General features: G+C 42.8%; 1 protein-coding gene across 1 annotated transcript; it reads right to left on the reverse strand.

The window, feature by feature from the left end:
- Window positions 1-447: 447 nt before the first annotated feature.
- On the reverse strand, window positions 448-11,601 carry ARPC3 (actin related protein 2/3 complex subunit 3). Its single transcript, XM_044658777.1, has 7 exons — window positions 11,499-11,601; window positions 7,717-7,816; window positions 4,911-4,987; window positions 3,255-3,323; window positions 2,028-2,154; window positions 1,534-1,628; window positions 448-732 (listed from the first exon to the last, which is right to left on the reverse strand). The coding sequence occupies exons 1-7, from the start codon at window positions 11,502-11,504 to the stop codon at window positions 670-672; spliced, it is 537 nt and encodes a 178-aa protein (XP_044514712.1). The 5' UTR covers window positions 11,505-11,601; the 3' UTR covers window positions 448-669.
- Between the last annotated feature and the right edge of the window lie 1,766 nt (window positions 11,602-13,367).

The raw sequence follows: 13,367 nt of genomic DNA on the forward strand, positions 1-13,367 counted from the left end.
GGGACTGGAAGCCAGGTTTTTCTAACTCCAAATCCAACGCTCTTCTTAGCTGTTTCTGAGATGGGAGCAGGCAATGAGGTTTACCTTGTACCTCTTTACAGAGAAGCAGGGGACTACGGAGGCAGAATAATGCATACACTGAGAGGAAGTCAACATATTGGTTGTTTCTGTATGTCTTGTGTGTGTGTGTGTGGGGGGGGGAGGAGTTCAATTCTGGGGAAGTGGGGGCAGCGCCACTATATCCAGGCAAGTCTGATATGAAAAGAAATGGTACCAATAAAACATAGCACTTTTTAGAAAGACGGTGCCTGAGAACAGAAATGATGTGTTCCAGGACAGAGCTAACGTGCGCCTGACAAAGGTTTACAGATCGAATCAAATGTATGACAAAACGACTATCCACCTGCAGAAGTGTTCTGTGTAATATAGGGAACATTATCTGACATGGAATGTTAGAAATTTTTTTATTATCATTAAGCACCAGCTTAACATTGCAAAAATTCTCAAATGATCCTTAAACCCCAACCTTCTTGATAAAGGGCTTTTCCAGTAAGGATGTGTCTCCTCTTTCTTAGTATAAAATTTCACAAAACGAAGGGCAAGTACTGTGTACATCTTGTTGCCAAATGTTGGATGCTGCTGCCCTGGGAAGGACTGCGTGAGATCCGGTCACTGCCCAGGCCCTGAAAGGCTCTTGTTCATGAACTGCCTCTTCACAAAGCAAGTCCACCACTAATGAAGGTAAAGGGGAAAAAGAATGGCAGAGTCAGAACTCAATGAGGTAACATTCTCATCAAGTCATTTTCAATATTATTTTCTCATAATAAAGTTTCCAAGCTAAACCCCCTATTCCCTTGGCTGGCAAATTTCTTCCTTCACCTAAGACAGTGTTTAGCATACAAAGACGTTAAGTCTTGCCCTCTGCCTTTAATTCAACATTTCAAGAATTTGGAGGTGTGGGACTTCTGTCCCTGCCAGCAGCCTGCAGCCCCTCCATAATGCAGTATATGGGCTTCCAGAGTTGCTGTGATTAAAAAATTCATCCCCCATAAGCCAGTCTGTTTTGAGTCTCTCTGAACTTGGAGAGACTAGGCTTAGACTATAAACATATCACCAGGACTACATCCCAGTCTTTTTGTCCATCCCTCTAATTTCAAAGGTGAATTCACTGAATTCCCAATGAGAAACTCTCTCTACGAAGGCCCCTTGGCACCTGGTCCATAACTTCTGCTCCCAGAGTCCCCCGGAGCCCTGAGAATTCAAGGTTCTTGCCCAGACACGGATGGTCTGTGTCCAAAGCAGGATCTGAAGTGAGGTTTATCCTGACCCTAAGGCCAGTGTTCTCTCTATTATGTTGTGCAGACTTTTCATATGGCCAGACCTAGAACGACTAAGTGCCCACTTTCCCCACTTAGTTACTCAACACTCTCTAGGACGCTAATGGAAAACTCAAGACAATCCATGTTTAAGAGTTGCCATAGAGACAAACTTTGAAACTGAATCACCAAATGGACCCCCAAAAAAGTGTCTCACCTTGCTAGGTTTGTCACTCTGAGGATCAAAGACCTTTTCACAAAGCCTCAACCCAGTTTCTTGCCGAAGCTGCTGTAAGTAGGCCCTCATCACTTCTGGAAGCAAACAGCAGGAGAATACTTAGATGGACATATCTGGGGACATGAGTAATGAACACTGAGATCTTGTTTTGGAGGTAACATGTTGTTATCCATTCTCATGGGGTAAGGAATCAGGATTACAATGAACATCTGTTGAGAGAGGATTTTTACTCTGGCTCAACAAAACTGTTCTACTGAAAATTCCACTGCTCTTGTTGCCAAAACTTACATCTGACTTGTGAGAGTGACTAATAGAACAATCTAAATGCTAATAGGTACACTTTCAATCTGTGTACTATGGAAAGAAGAGATGAGAGAACATGTGCAAAGGATGTTTTAAGCCAACTGGAGGATAAACCTTTCCAGCATAAGCAAGTTCAGGCCTAATGAAGGAGGTGGATGACCTGTTCTTACCATCTTCTTGTTTATTTGCAGGTTTGGCATAAATTGCATTAAGAGGGAAACCCGGTTCTCCGGGAATAGGAAAATTAGTGATTCCCAATGTATACATTTCTTTCTCTCCTTGGCTTTTTGAGTTGCACTGGAAAACAAAAACAAAAACCACACGTGTTTTATGGGACTTAGGGTAACAAGAAATCCATTCAGAACATCTGAATCTAAGTAACTAAAAGTTACTTTTCCCATTAGCATTTAAGTTAGTAAAGATTTGTACTCAAAGAAACAGCAACTAGTCACTAGGAAGGATCTTTCCAATAACCTAGAGGTACTCATTTCACAAAAAAAGAAACAAGGCACAGGAGGCTAAGTGACTTATTCAAGACACGGACTTCTTGTAATGTTACTTCCTCTGTGTTTTCTCTTTGGCCAACTCTTCCAGGCTTAAAGAATCCCTTTCAGGCTTTCTTACAAACTCTGGCCTCTTCAAGTCAGGAGATGTTTTTTGTTTATCCTCTGACTTTTAAGTAGATCCAAGATCTAGTCAAAGAGATGAAAAAGTACACTTCCCTCCTCTGCAGACATGGGGACGTGGGGGGAGAATTCTGAATATGCTCTAAGAATCCATTTATATGCTGGTTAATTGGGTTGAACTGCAGCTTTTGTCTTTTGCTCTTTGTCAGTGGTTCCCAAACATTTTTGGCCTACCACCCCCTTTCCGGAAAAAATATTACTTAGCCCCCCTGGAAATTAATTTAAAAAAATTTTAATAGCAATTAATAGGAAAGATAAATGCACCTGTGGCCATCATCACCCCCCTGGATCGCTGCAGCACCCACCAGGGGGTGGTGGCGCCCACTTTGGGAACCACTGCTCTTTGAGATGACTTATTAGTTGGGAGAAGGGAATTTGGAAAGCAGATGTGGTACAAAATATATCAATAAAAATACAAAGGGCCAGCAACATGGCTCAGTAGATAGGGTGCCAAGCCTGGAGTTAAGAGGACCTGGTTTTGAATCTGGCCTCAGCCAGTTTCTCTGTGTGCCCCTGGGCAAGTCACTTAACTCTGTCTGCCTAGCCCATGCCCTTCTGTCTTACAGTTGTTACTAGGACAGAAAGTAAGGGTTTAAAAAACAAATCCAAAGAAACAAAAATCACATCTATCTAGGAAGACAAAAACATATCACCAATTTCCATGAATACCCCCCCCCCCCCCCCCCAGCAAAGTCTCTCAAGTATAATTACCTTCTGGAGTTTCTTTAAGCATTCAGAAATGTAAAGAGTTATGTAGATCAATGTTCTATCAGCTTCATTCTACAAAGTAATGGAAAGAAGATAGTCAAAGTTTTAAAATAGGAAACATTAACTTTATATGAAATTAAGGAAACATCTACCTATTAGCTACTGAAAATGAACTTAATGGGTAGTAATGATATCCTCAATCTGTACAACATGAGAAAATGATAGAAAGTGTGAAAAACTGAGTCACTAAAATTCACATTCTTCTAAAATCCACTTTCACTTCTGCCCACTTCTGGGGAAGGGGCTGATTGCTTCCATATTGAGCCTTTTAATTTCTCTTCCCATTCCCCTTGGCCCCTTTCTTCCATTTTAAATAGAGCCTTATTCCCCAAGAGCTTCTGAGGAACTATGAAGGCAACATCCATCATCTTGCGGAGGCAGGAGTGATTGCCACTTCCTAGGAGCTTAGAGACCCCCTATATGTTTGGCTAATTCTGAAAATTCCATTTTCTTTGGGAGCCCTGCTGAGAGCAGGAACATTCCTGACTCTCTAAAGGGGAAGCATTTATTTCACATGTGACTCATTCTTGAATAGCTAGTCCCACTGCTTTGCCTAACCAGAAGGAAAATGTAGGAAAAGCTAATGGATGTTGACATTGTGCAACAGAATCATCTGGCCAAGTCTTACTTTGACTTAGCTTTAAAAATGAACCAATTCCTATTGCCTTCATTCTATTTTTAACAGCATAGGACCTTTAGTGATGGCAGAAGAAGAAACAAGTTCTTTTTTTTCAATTTGGAAAATTTAATTTAATTAATTAAGAATATTTTCCCATGGTTACAAGATTCACGTTCTTTCCCTTCTCTCCCCCCTCCCCTCCTGTAGCTGAAGAAACAAGTTCTTGATGCTTTAAAAGGTCCGTGCTTATAATTAGCATGGAGTTTCACTGCACTGCTGCAGGTTGTAAGCCCTCCCCAGCTTAGGAGATACTTTTTGTGGGTTGCTGGGGCCAAAAAAATCAATCAGTAGGAGATCAGTCTTCTGATACTGCCCATCTCCCCAATGAGCTGGACTGGTTTTAGGATGACAGGTGTGCAGTTTGTCCTCGAGGCCATTCCAGCTTATCAGAATTATAAGACTGAGACAGCTAGGTGGGTCAGTGGATAGAGTCAGGAGGGCCTGAGTTCAAATCTGGCCTCGCATAAGTTGTAGCTATGACCCTGGGCAAGTCATTTAAGCCTCTCTGCCCTAAAAACAAAATAAAACAAAAAAAACCCCTACTAAGATCATAGCTTTCAAGAGCCTTATCTCACGTCTATGCCATGACGAGGCATTCAAAGAGGAATTAAATAACAAGAGCAGGAAGCAATATTGGAATCTATCTAAATTATAAACATAATGTGTACAGTCTTTATTTAGTATAGATAACGTGATATATGTTTGGACTGTGGTCTGTATCTGAAATCTGAAAACAGTTTAAGTTCTATTTTGTTTAAGCACAAGAAGTATAAATTTTGATTTTAGAAACTTTAAGTCACAGGTTACAATAACAGTAGAATATTACCACCAACCTCCCTGCCAAGCAAATAGGATTCAAGGCTCTAGAGATGCAAAGATGTGCCTGAAGGATTACCAAATACATTAAAAGTGTGACTTACCTTAATTTCGTAGTTTTTGAAGAAGACATTGGCCTTGAAGTAATAGATAGCTTCATCCACAATATCTGTGTCTTTTGCTAAGTAAGAGGCAAGAGTGAAAAAGAAAAATCAACCAAAGGTAAAACAGTAAAACATATGTGTGTGTGTTGAGGGGAAACATTTCTAATGGGCTTTTAGGGGGAGGAAAAAATAAGATTTTAACTAAAATATGATTTTGGATATAAATCCTGGGGAAAACATATTCTTTAAAATAAACAATGTCTCTTTTGTGCCTCTGAAAGTGAACCTCAGTTAGGGCTTGCAACCATGATGAGGGGTATGGAAACATAATGATTAAAAAAACATGTACACATGCCCTCTGAAGTAGCCAGAAGTCTTGAGAATCGCCAGGAAGGCTATTGCAATAGAAAGATTTAGGTGCATGATTTCTTTGGTTATTTTATTCTTTTCACTTTCTCACTATTTACTTATTTATTTATTTGTTTGTTTGTTTGTTTTTGTTTTTTAAGCCCTTAACTTCTGTGTATCGGCTCCTTGGTGGAAGAGTGGTAAGGGTGGGCAATGGGGGTCAAGTGACTTGCCCAGGGTCACACAGATGGGAAGTGTCTGAGGCCGGATTTGAACCCAGGACCTCCTGTCTCTAGGCCTGACCCAATCCACTGAGCTACCCAGCTATCCTTTCTCACTATTTAAAAGGACAGAATCCTGGGGCCCTCAGCAATGCCAAAAGAGTTAATTCTAAGACCCCACTAGTATCTCTTATTTTGTAGAAAAAAATGCAAAATGATGCTGGAGCCTGACTACCCTGGAGCATAATTTCAATTAAATTCTATAGAGGAACCCCGTGCTGGTTCACAATGTGTTTTTCTCCAGATCTCCCCTAATCCTCTCTCTTAAAAATAGGAACACAGGCTCTGTGTTTTTTGTTTTTCAAACCCATACCTTCTCTTTTAGTATCAATTCTAAGATAGAAGAATGGCAAGGGACAGGCAATCAAGAGTAAGTGACTTGCCCAGGATCACTCCTCTAGGAAGTGTCTGTGGCTACATTTGAACCCAGGACTTTCCCTCTCCATACGTGGCGCTCTAACCACTGTGCTATCTAGCTGCCCTGAACATAGGTTCTTAAAATACATTTCTACTAGGTATTGACTTCTTTGGAGCACAAGGATGCATCTGGTAGCTAAGAGTTACTGGGAATATAATTCAATCTCCTACTCCTTATGATATTCTCCCATTCCCTAACTCCTTGGGCCAATTTTATTCTATCCATTCCCATAGAGTGATTAGTCCCTGTGAAACTGAGGCCTCTCCTACAATTCCTTATTCTACTTCCTTGGGGTTCTGCTGTTGAAGCTCTACACAGTTCTTATAGCTCTGCCCACAGGATACTTGAATAATCTGTGATTCTGATGGTGGAAAGAGAGCCCTCTATGAACCTATGAGCTTGAGTGGAAACAGTCTCTGAACTTGAGCTGCCTGGGGTATCCAGAGAGAGATGGGGATTTTCTCAAGGTCAAAGAGTGACAATGTAGTAAGAATTTTAATTTAAATCTTCTTTCCTCCAAGCCCAGTGCTATCCACTAACCTGCCTCCAGCTCTGCACCAATAATGATGAATTCTCTCTTATTCAATATGCTAAAATGGAATTTTTGTGTCCCGAGTTTCTCCCCTCACAGAATCTGGCTTGCTCTGAGTGCTTTGCAATTTTTTAATGTGTTATGTTCTTTTATGTGCTATCTTCCATCTGTTTCCTTTTCCTTCATCTCAAAATCTATTAAGAGGGATGACTCATTGAAATGTATTACATTTACAGAGCAGCACACTGGTGTTGAAACTAAAATTAAACTAAGAAGAGTTTCAAGATAAAAAGCCTGACAGAAAAACCCAACAAGGTCAGCATAAGATGGATGATTACAACCATAACCTTGGAAACACAGAATGGAATGAAAATCAGCATTCAGGAGGGCACTGGCCCTGCATGGTTCATGGGAACTCCAAATACACCTAACAAAGCAGGGCCTTTGAGAGGCCAAAGAACCCCAAACTAAAAAATCAAGAAAAAAAGTATATTTCAAAGTATATTTCATATAGAACCATTAAATAATCATAGGTGGTCAGAACGTGAACAGAAGGCAACTATGAAGCTGTACTGAGTTCAGCTGTAGCCATAGACTCTTTTCTTTCTTTTTTTAGTCCTTACCTTCTGCCTCAAGATAAATACTATCAGTTCCAAGGCAGGAGAGCAGTAAAGGCTAGACAACTGGAGTTTAAATGACTTGCCCAGGGTCACACAGCTAAGAAGTGGCTGAGGCCAGATTTGAAGCCAGGTCCTCCCGACTCCAGGTCTGGCTCTCCATCCACTGAGCTTTTCTAGCTATAGACTCTTGCTAACAGTGAGGATGTGTTGGTTCAAGGGGTGGCTGGATGAGGAAGTGGTTTTTGAGACTAAGAGCTCTAAAGAGGAAGAAAGGATGACGTACAAAGTAGCAGTCTATAGCAGTCTGGATCATAAGCTTTTTCTGGAGTCAAGCTGTTACTCTCCTCCTTCCAACTCCCAAAGAAATTTTGAACAAGGAAGTGAATGAGAATAAAGTACTTAATTAGGCAGATGGAATTTAAAAGTCATCTTCCCAGGCCTGGGATACAGAGTCACTGTAAGCAACCAGAAGGTAAAAACAGCAGCCTGAGCTAAAGAAGAAAGCAAAAATTTTCCATGTTCATGATTTACTAAGATCAAATGATTACTTACGTTCTTCCCTCCACAAAACTACTTTAAAAAAAAGAGAAAAAGAATATAAACTTACTCTCTCTCGGAGCTGGTCCTTTAAATTGACTTCTAATAGGTAATAGTGCCATGTTTCCAATTAGTTTGGTGTCAGGGTCCATGAGAGAGGAGTGGTATGCCTGCAATTTCAATCATGTAAGAATGCAAAAGGAGTAGGGGGACAAACACCACAGAATCACAGACACACTGAGAAGGAGCCTCAGAAGCCATCAAGTATAACCTGTACCTTGATGAGATTCTCCTTGACAATAACTTCAATAGTTGGTCATCAAGCCTTTGTGGATGACCTCTAGTGTGGGAGAAGGGGACAAGCATTTATATAATGCCTACTATGTACTAGGCACTGTGCTAAGTTTTACAAATATTATCTCATTTGATCCTCACAACAACCCTGGGAGGTGGGTGCTATTATTCCCATCTGTTGGGGATGCTAAGGTGGAGAAAAATCAAGTGTCTTGCCCAGGATCATACAGTTTTAAAGTGTCTAAGACACAATTTGAACTCAGGTCTTCCTATTTCCAGGCTGATAGGCATCATCTGCTCCCTCTAGTGGAAGGGAACCATTTAACTTCTAGAGAGCTTCAACTATTAGGAATTATTTCTTGACAGAAAGTCTAAATGTGCCTCTCTGTTTCTTCCACCTCTTTGGACATCCAGGGAAACCAGCCTTCCTAGCTCTCCTCCTCCTCCTCCTCCTCCTCCTCCTGCTCTTCTTCAGGCTAAACACTAGCAATTTCTCCTCTTGATCCTCAAATGACAAACTCCCAAGGCACCTGGTCACCCTCTTCTCGATGCTCTTCAAGCTACTGGTGTGGTTTCTAAAATATAGACGTAATACTCAACATTCAGGGCAGAGTCCAGTTGACCTAGACTCTCCTGAGTCACAGACACTTTCACTCACCCCTGCCTGCCTGCCTGCCTATTGCCTAAAAGAGAATTCGCTTTTTTGGTTGCTGTGTCCTTCTATGATTGATACTGAACTTATGGCTCACTAAAACCCCTGGATTTTCTTCACACAGTGGTCTAGATCTTTGAATCCAGGCCAATGATGTATTTTATTGAAGAAAAAAGGGCAACTCATCCAAGAGAAAAATACAGTTATTTCCTGGCTATAAAACATGCCAAGAAAACCCTAAATGGAGTCATAGGGAGTGGGACAAGGCTGAAATATCTGAAAAACAACAAAAATCTTCAAAGAATGAAAGACTATTAGAGCTGCAAAAAACTTTAGTGACCATGGAACCCAAATCCCCTGAAGGGAGAATTACAGAGGAGGGAACACTGGCTTTGGTTCTAGTCCCAGCGCTGACACTGGGTAGTTCTGAGCTTCATCTGAAAAAGAGAAACCATAGGATTTAGAGCTAAGAGACAATTAATCATCTAGTGTAAGCCTCTAGTTTAGGTGCACAACCTACCTCTTTGATTAGATTTTATCTGCCTGTCTATACATCTACTTCTTCACTTTCCTGGAGGAAAGAGCTCTGGAAACCTTAAATTGCTATAAAAATAGAAGTTGTTATTAAGGAATAGAACTCACTGTTCACTGAGTAAAAAGGAGGCTGTGGGTGGGTTTAGAGTAAGAAGTAAGGGAAGGAACAGAAGAGAAAATCTGTCTTAAAAAAAAAAAAGATTTAAAAAGACACTGGGAAGATCTTTGCTATCCAGTCAGACAGAGGATGGAGGCAAGAAAGAAAAGGAAGGAAAGGATTATAGAAACAGGGAAGGGAGATATATGAGGTATGGAGTGCAACTGGGGTATAGAGAAAAGAACATGTTGGATATGCCCTGAAAGGGTCTAGGCTCAAATTCCTGATTTGTATCTGATTTTCTGTGCGGCTCTGGAGAAGTTATGTAGCCCCTCTATGAAATGAAAATATTTGACTGGAGGAATTCTAAGATCTGGCTTGAAATCTCTTTTAAGTCTCTATTAAGAAGTTCTTCTACCTCTTCAGACTTCAATTCCTGATATGTCAACCTGCACTGGCTAATTTCTATGGGCCAGCTCTATTATTCCACTAAGGAGTTACTCTCTCACTTTTATGGACTTCAGACTCCCCATCTGTCAAATAAGAAAGATGGATCATATGACTTCCAAGCTTTGGCACTCAATTTATTTATGGCTATGTGAAGGGAGAAGAGTTCTCTCACCTATTAGGAATTAGTCTCTTTAACTGTCCACTGATGGGGCTGGATGGATAACCTCCATGTCTAGCTCTAACTATCACTAACTATTATTATGTGAAGGAGCCATTCACTTCTCCAGAACTCAGTTTCCTAGTATGTAAAATGAAGGATCTAGACTTTCATTCTTCCTTTTTTAAAAACCCTTACTTTCTATCCTAGTATCAATTCTAAGACAGAAGTTCTATAAGGAGTAAGCAATTAGGGTTACATAACTTGCCCAGGGTCTCACATCCAGGAAGTATCTGAGGCCAGATATGAATACAAGACCTCTTGACTCCAGGCCTGGCTCTTGATCTACTGAGCCACCTAGTTCTCTCTTTTAGTATCAAATCTTTTTTTTTTTTTTTAAACCCTTACCTTCTGCCTTAGAATCAATCTATGTATTAGTTCCAAGGCAGAAAAGTGGTAAGAGCTAGGCAATGGAGATTAAGTGACTTGCCTATGGGATCATACAGCTAGGAAATGTCTGAGGCCAGATTTGAATCCAGGATCTTCCAGTCTCTAGGCCTAGCTCTCAATCCACTGAGCTGCTGAGCTGCCCCACTTAGTATCAATTCTAAGACAGAAGCGGGGGGGGGGGGGAGGGAAGAGCTAGGCAATTGGGGTTAAGTGACCTGCCCAGGGTCACACAGCTAGGAAATGTCTGTGACCAGATTGGACCCAAGACCTGCTCTATCCACTGAGCTGCTGCCTAGCTGTCCCCCTTAGTATCAATTCTAAGACAGAAGAGTGGCAAGATCTAGGCCAATGGGATTAAATGACTTGCCCAGGGTCACCCAGCTAAAAAGTGTCTAAGACCTAATTTGAACCCCAATCCTCCTGATGCAAGGTCTAGTGCTCTATCCTGTGAGTCACCCAGCTGCCCTTAGATTCTATGTTCTTTAAGTTCCAGCCCTGAATCTAATTATCCACAAAAGAATTGCCCTCTACTTCTCTGTCTTCAGTTTTCCATCTGTCAAAAGAGGAAACTGAACTCAATGATCTTTAAGTTCTGGCTCTAAATGTATCACTCTTGGAGGAAGGAATTGCCTTAATTTCTACAGACCAGTTTATCTATCCATAAATGAAGGGACCAGACAGAAACCCAAGTTTCAGGTCTAAATTTACTATTCTACAAAGGAGCCCTTCCTCCCTCTCTGGGCCTTAGTTTCCCCATCTGTCAAATGAGAAGAACTGAACTGGGTGGCTTTTAGATCGCTATAAAGACACAGACACATCCTACCCTCTCAGGCCTCAGTTTCCCTGCATGTCAGATTATGGGGTCCGTGATCGCTAAGGCTCAATTCTAAATCTATTACTCTACAAGGAAATAGTTCAGACTCCTTCTCCAAACATAATTTCCCCATCTGACAGATGCCGGGTCGCTCCATTTTCTACCCTCTCTTCCTCAGTTTCCCCACCATCACCAGGGCAGCTTCTCCGCCCCAGGTCCCCGCTTCCAGTCGTCCATTCCTCCAGACCAGACCGTTTGAGGTCGGGGCCCTCCGCCTGCCGGGTCCCTTCCCCCTTCTCCCACGGCCAGACCCCCACCCCGGCCTTCTCCACCGGTCCCTCTCCCTCCTCAAGGTCGCTTCCCCTCCGCCCCGAGACTCTCCTTGTCCTCTCCCCAAGCCTCACCGGCATCTTGGCGGCCGGGCCTGGGCTTCGGGCGAGCTGAGGGTGCTGGCTCCTGTCAGAGACCCCGGTACTTCCGGTCTGGCGGCCGGGTGGGGTCTAACCGGAAGCGATCCGGAAGAGGCGGGGGTGGGAGGAGGGTGCGCTTCCGGCGTCGCCGCAGAGAACACTAGAGGGAACCAGAGAGTCAGGGTAGCGAAGCTGGGCTCTACGAATCTTGCGCATGTGCGGGAGTCCCATGTGGGTAGGGCTGGCGAGAGAACGAGGAGTGTCCATCTAAGGATTAGTGCTCATTGCGATGGTTTCTGAGGCTGCGCCTCACAGTCTCCTGGGGCTGGCTGTGCGTTCAGCCGCTTCACTTGGTAGTCCTCGGTTTCTATGGGTAGATCACTGGTGTGCCAGCCCCGGGGGCGGGTGGGGGGAGGGGTAAGGGAGAGTTGGGGGAGGAGGAGAAGGAGGAAGACCTTAGTTCAAATCCTACATCTTAGGGATTGTGTGACCCCGAGCAAGTTACTTAAGCTAACCCTCTGTGCTTTAGTTTTTCCATCTGTAAAATGAACATTTTATTTTCTTATTTTAAGAAAATCATCACTGGGAAATACAGAATAAGTTTGTTGGTACTTGAGGCTTCATTTCTCCCTGCAGCCGTATAGACATTTTTATAATAAAAATGTATTTTTAAAAATAAGCCTAAAAAAAATCCTTCCCTTCTCTTAGTATCAATTCTTTTTTTTTTTTTAAACCCTCACCTTCCATCTTGGAGTCAATACTGTGTTGGCTCCAAGGCAGAAGAGTGGTAAGGGTAGGCAATGGGGGTCAAGTGACTTGTCCAGGGTCACACAGCTGGGAAGTGTCTGAGGTCAGATTTGAACCCAGGACCTCTGGTCTCTAGGCCTGGATCTCCATCCACTGAGCTACCCAGCTGTCCCTTAGTATCAATTCTAAGACAGAAGAGCAGCACCCAGGGTCATAGGGCTAGGAAGTGTCTAAGGCTAGATTTGAACCCAGGACCTCCTGACTCCAAACTGGCTCTTTAGCCACTGTGCTTTCTAGCTGCCCCCAAAGTCAGGTCTAATATAAATAAGTGATGGAAAGCAAAAGGAGGGTTCTCAGTCCCGAAACTGTTCTTGTGAGCCTTGGGCCTGTGGGAAGACATCAGCATAAAATGAGAATCAGGAACTGCTGAACATGGGATGGGAAATCACTTAAATGGGCCACATGTCATGTGACTCCAGGAAGGATGAGATGTCCATTCTGTTAGGGTTTCTGTAGCCATGAATCCTCTGTTCTGACCCTCTGGCTTAGTAGGGAAAATGAATCCTTTTTTGTTGTTTGACCCCATTTGGGGTTTTCTTGGCAGAAATACTGGAATGGTTTGCCATTTCCTTCTCCAACTCATTTTACAGATGAGGAAACTGAGGCAAGCAGGGTGAAGTGACTAGCTCAGGGTCACACAACTAGGACATGACAGGTCTTAGGCACCAATATAATTAAGGGCTTTATAATCAATATAAAAACTGGCTGGCTGGGGTGTTTGAGATGTTCAGGGAGGACTCACACCTCTGCTGTGAAGACTTGTTCATTGTTTTCAGCTCAGTTTTTTAGGCTGCTCGTCCCCCTTTGGAGTCTACCTTTCACCCAACTTTCACCTTGTTGCCCCAAGAAGCAAGTGCAGCAGCCACATCCGGGTAAAACTGTCTTGGCTGATGCGCCAAAGCAGACTGAGGCTGGGCTGCAAACTCATCCTCGACTTGGGGCAATGCCTACCCCAAGCATGTGAAGACTTACTCCGGAAGAATGGGAAGATGAGAACAATTTGTTCCAGCTGCCATGAAGGCGGCTGAAACAGGCGATGTGGAGAGCCCGGAGCTT

Source organism: Gracilinanus agilis, chromosome 1, assembly GCF_016433145.1.
Source record: "Gracilinanus agilis isolate LMUSP501 chromosome 1, AgileGrace, whole genome shotgun sequence".
NCBI lineage: Eukaryota > Metazoa > Chordata > Mammalia > Didelphimorphia > Didelphidae > Gracilinanus > Gracilinanus agilis.

Coding starts and splice junctions, on each gene's coding strand:
- ARPC3 (XM_044658777.1), bottom strand. Junction 4,988..7,716: donor AGGACCAGCTCCGAGAGAGA/GTAAGTTTATAT, acceptor CCTCTTACTTAG/CAAAAGACACAGATATTGTG. Junction 3,324..4,910: donor TCAAAAACTACGAAATTAAG/GTAAGTCACACT, acceptor ATTACTTTGTAG/AATGAAGCTGATAGAACATT.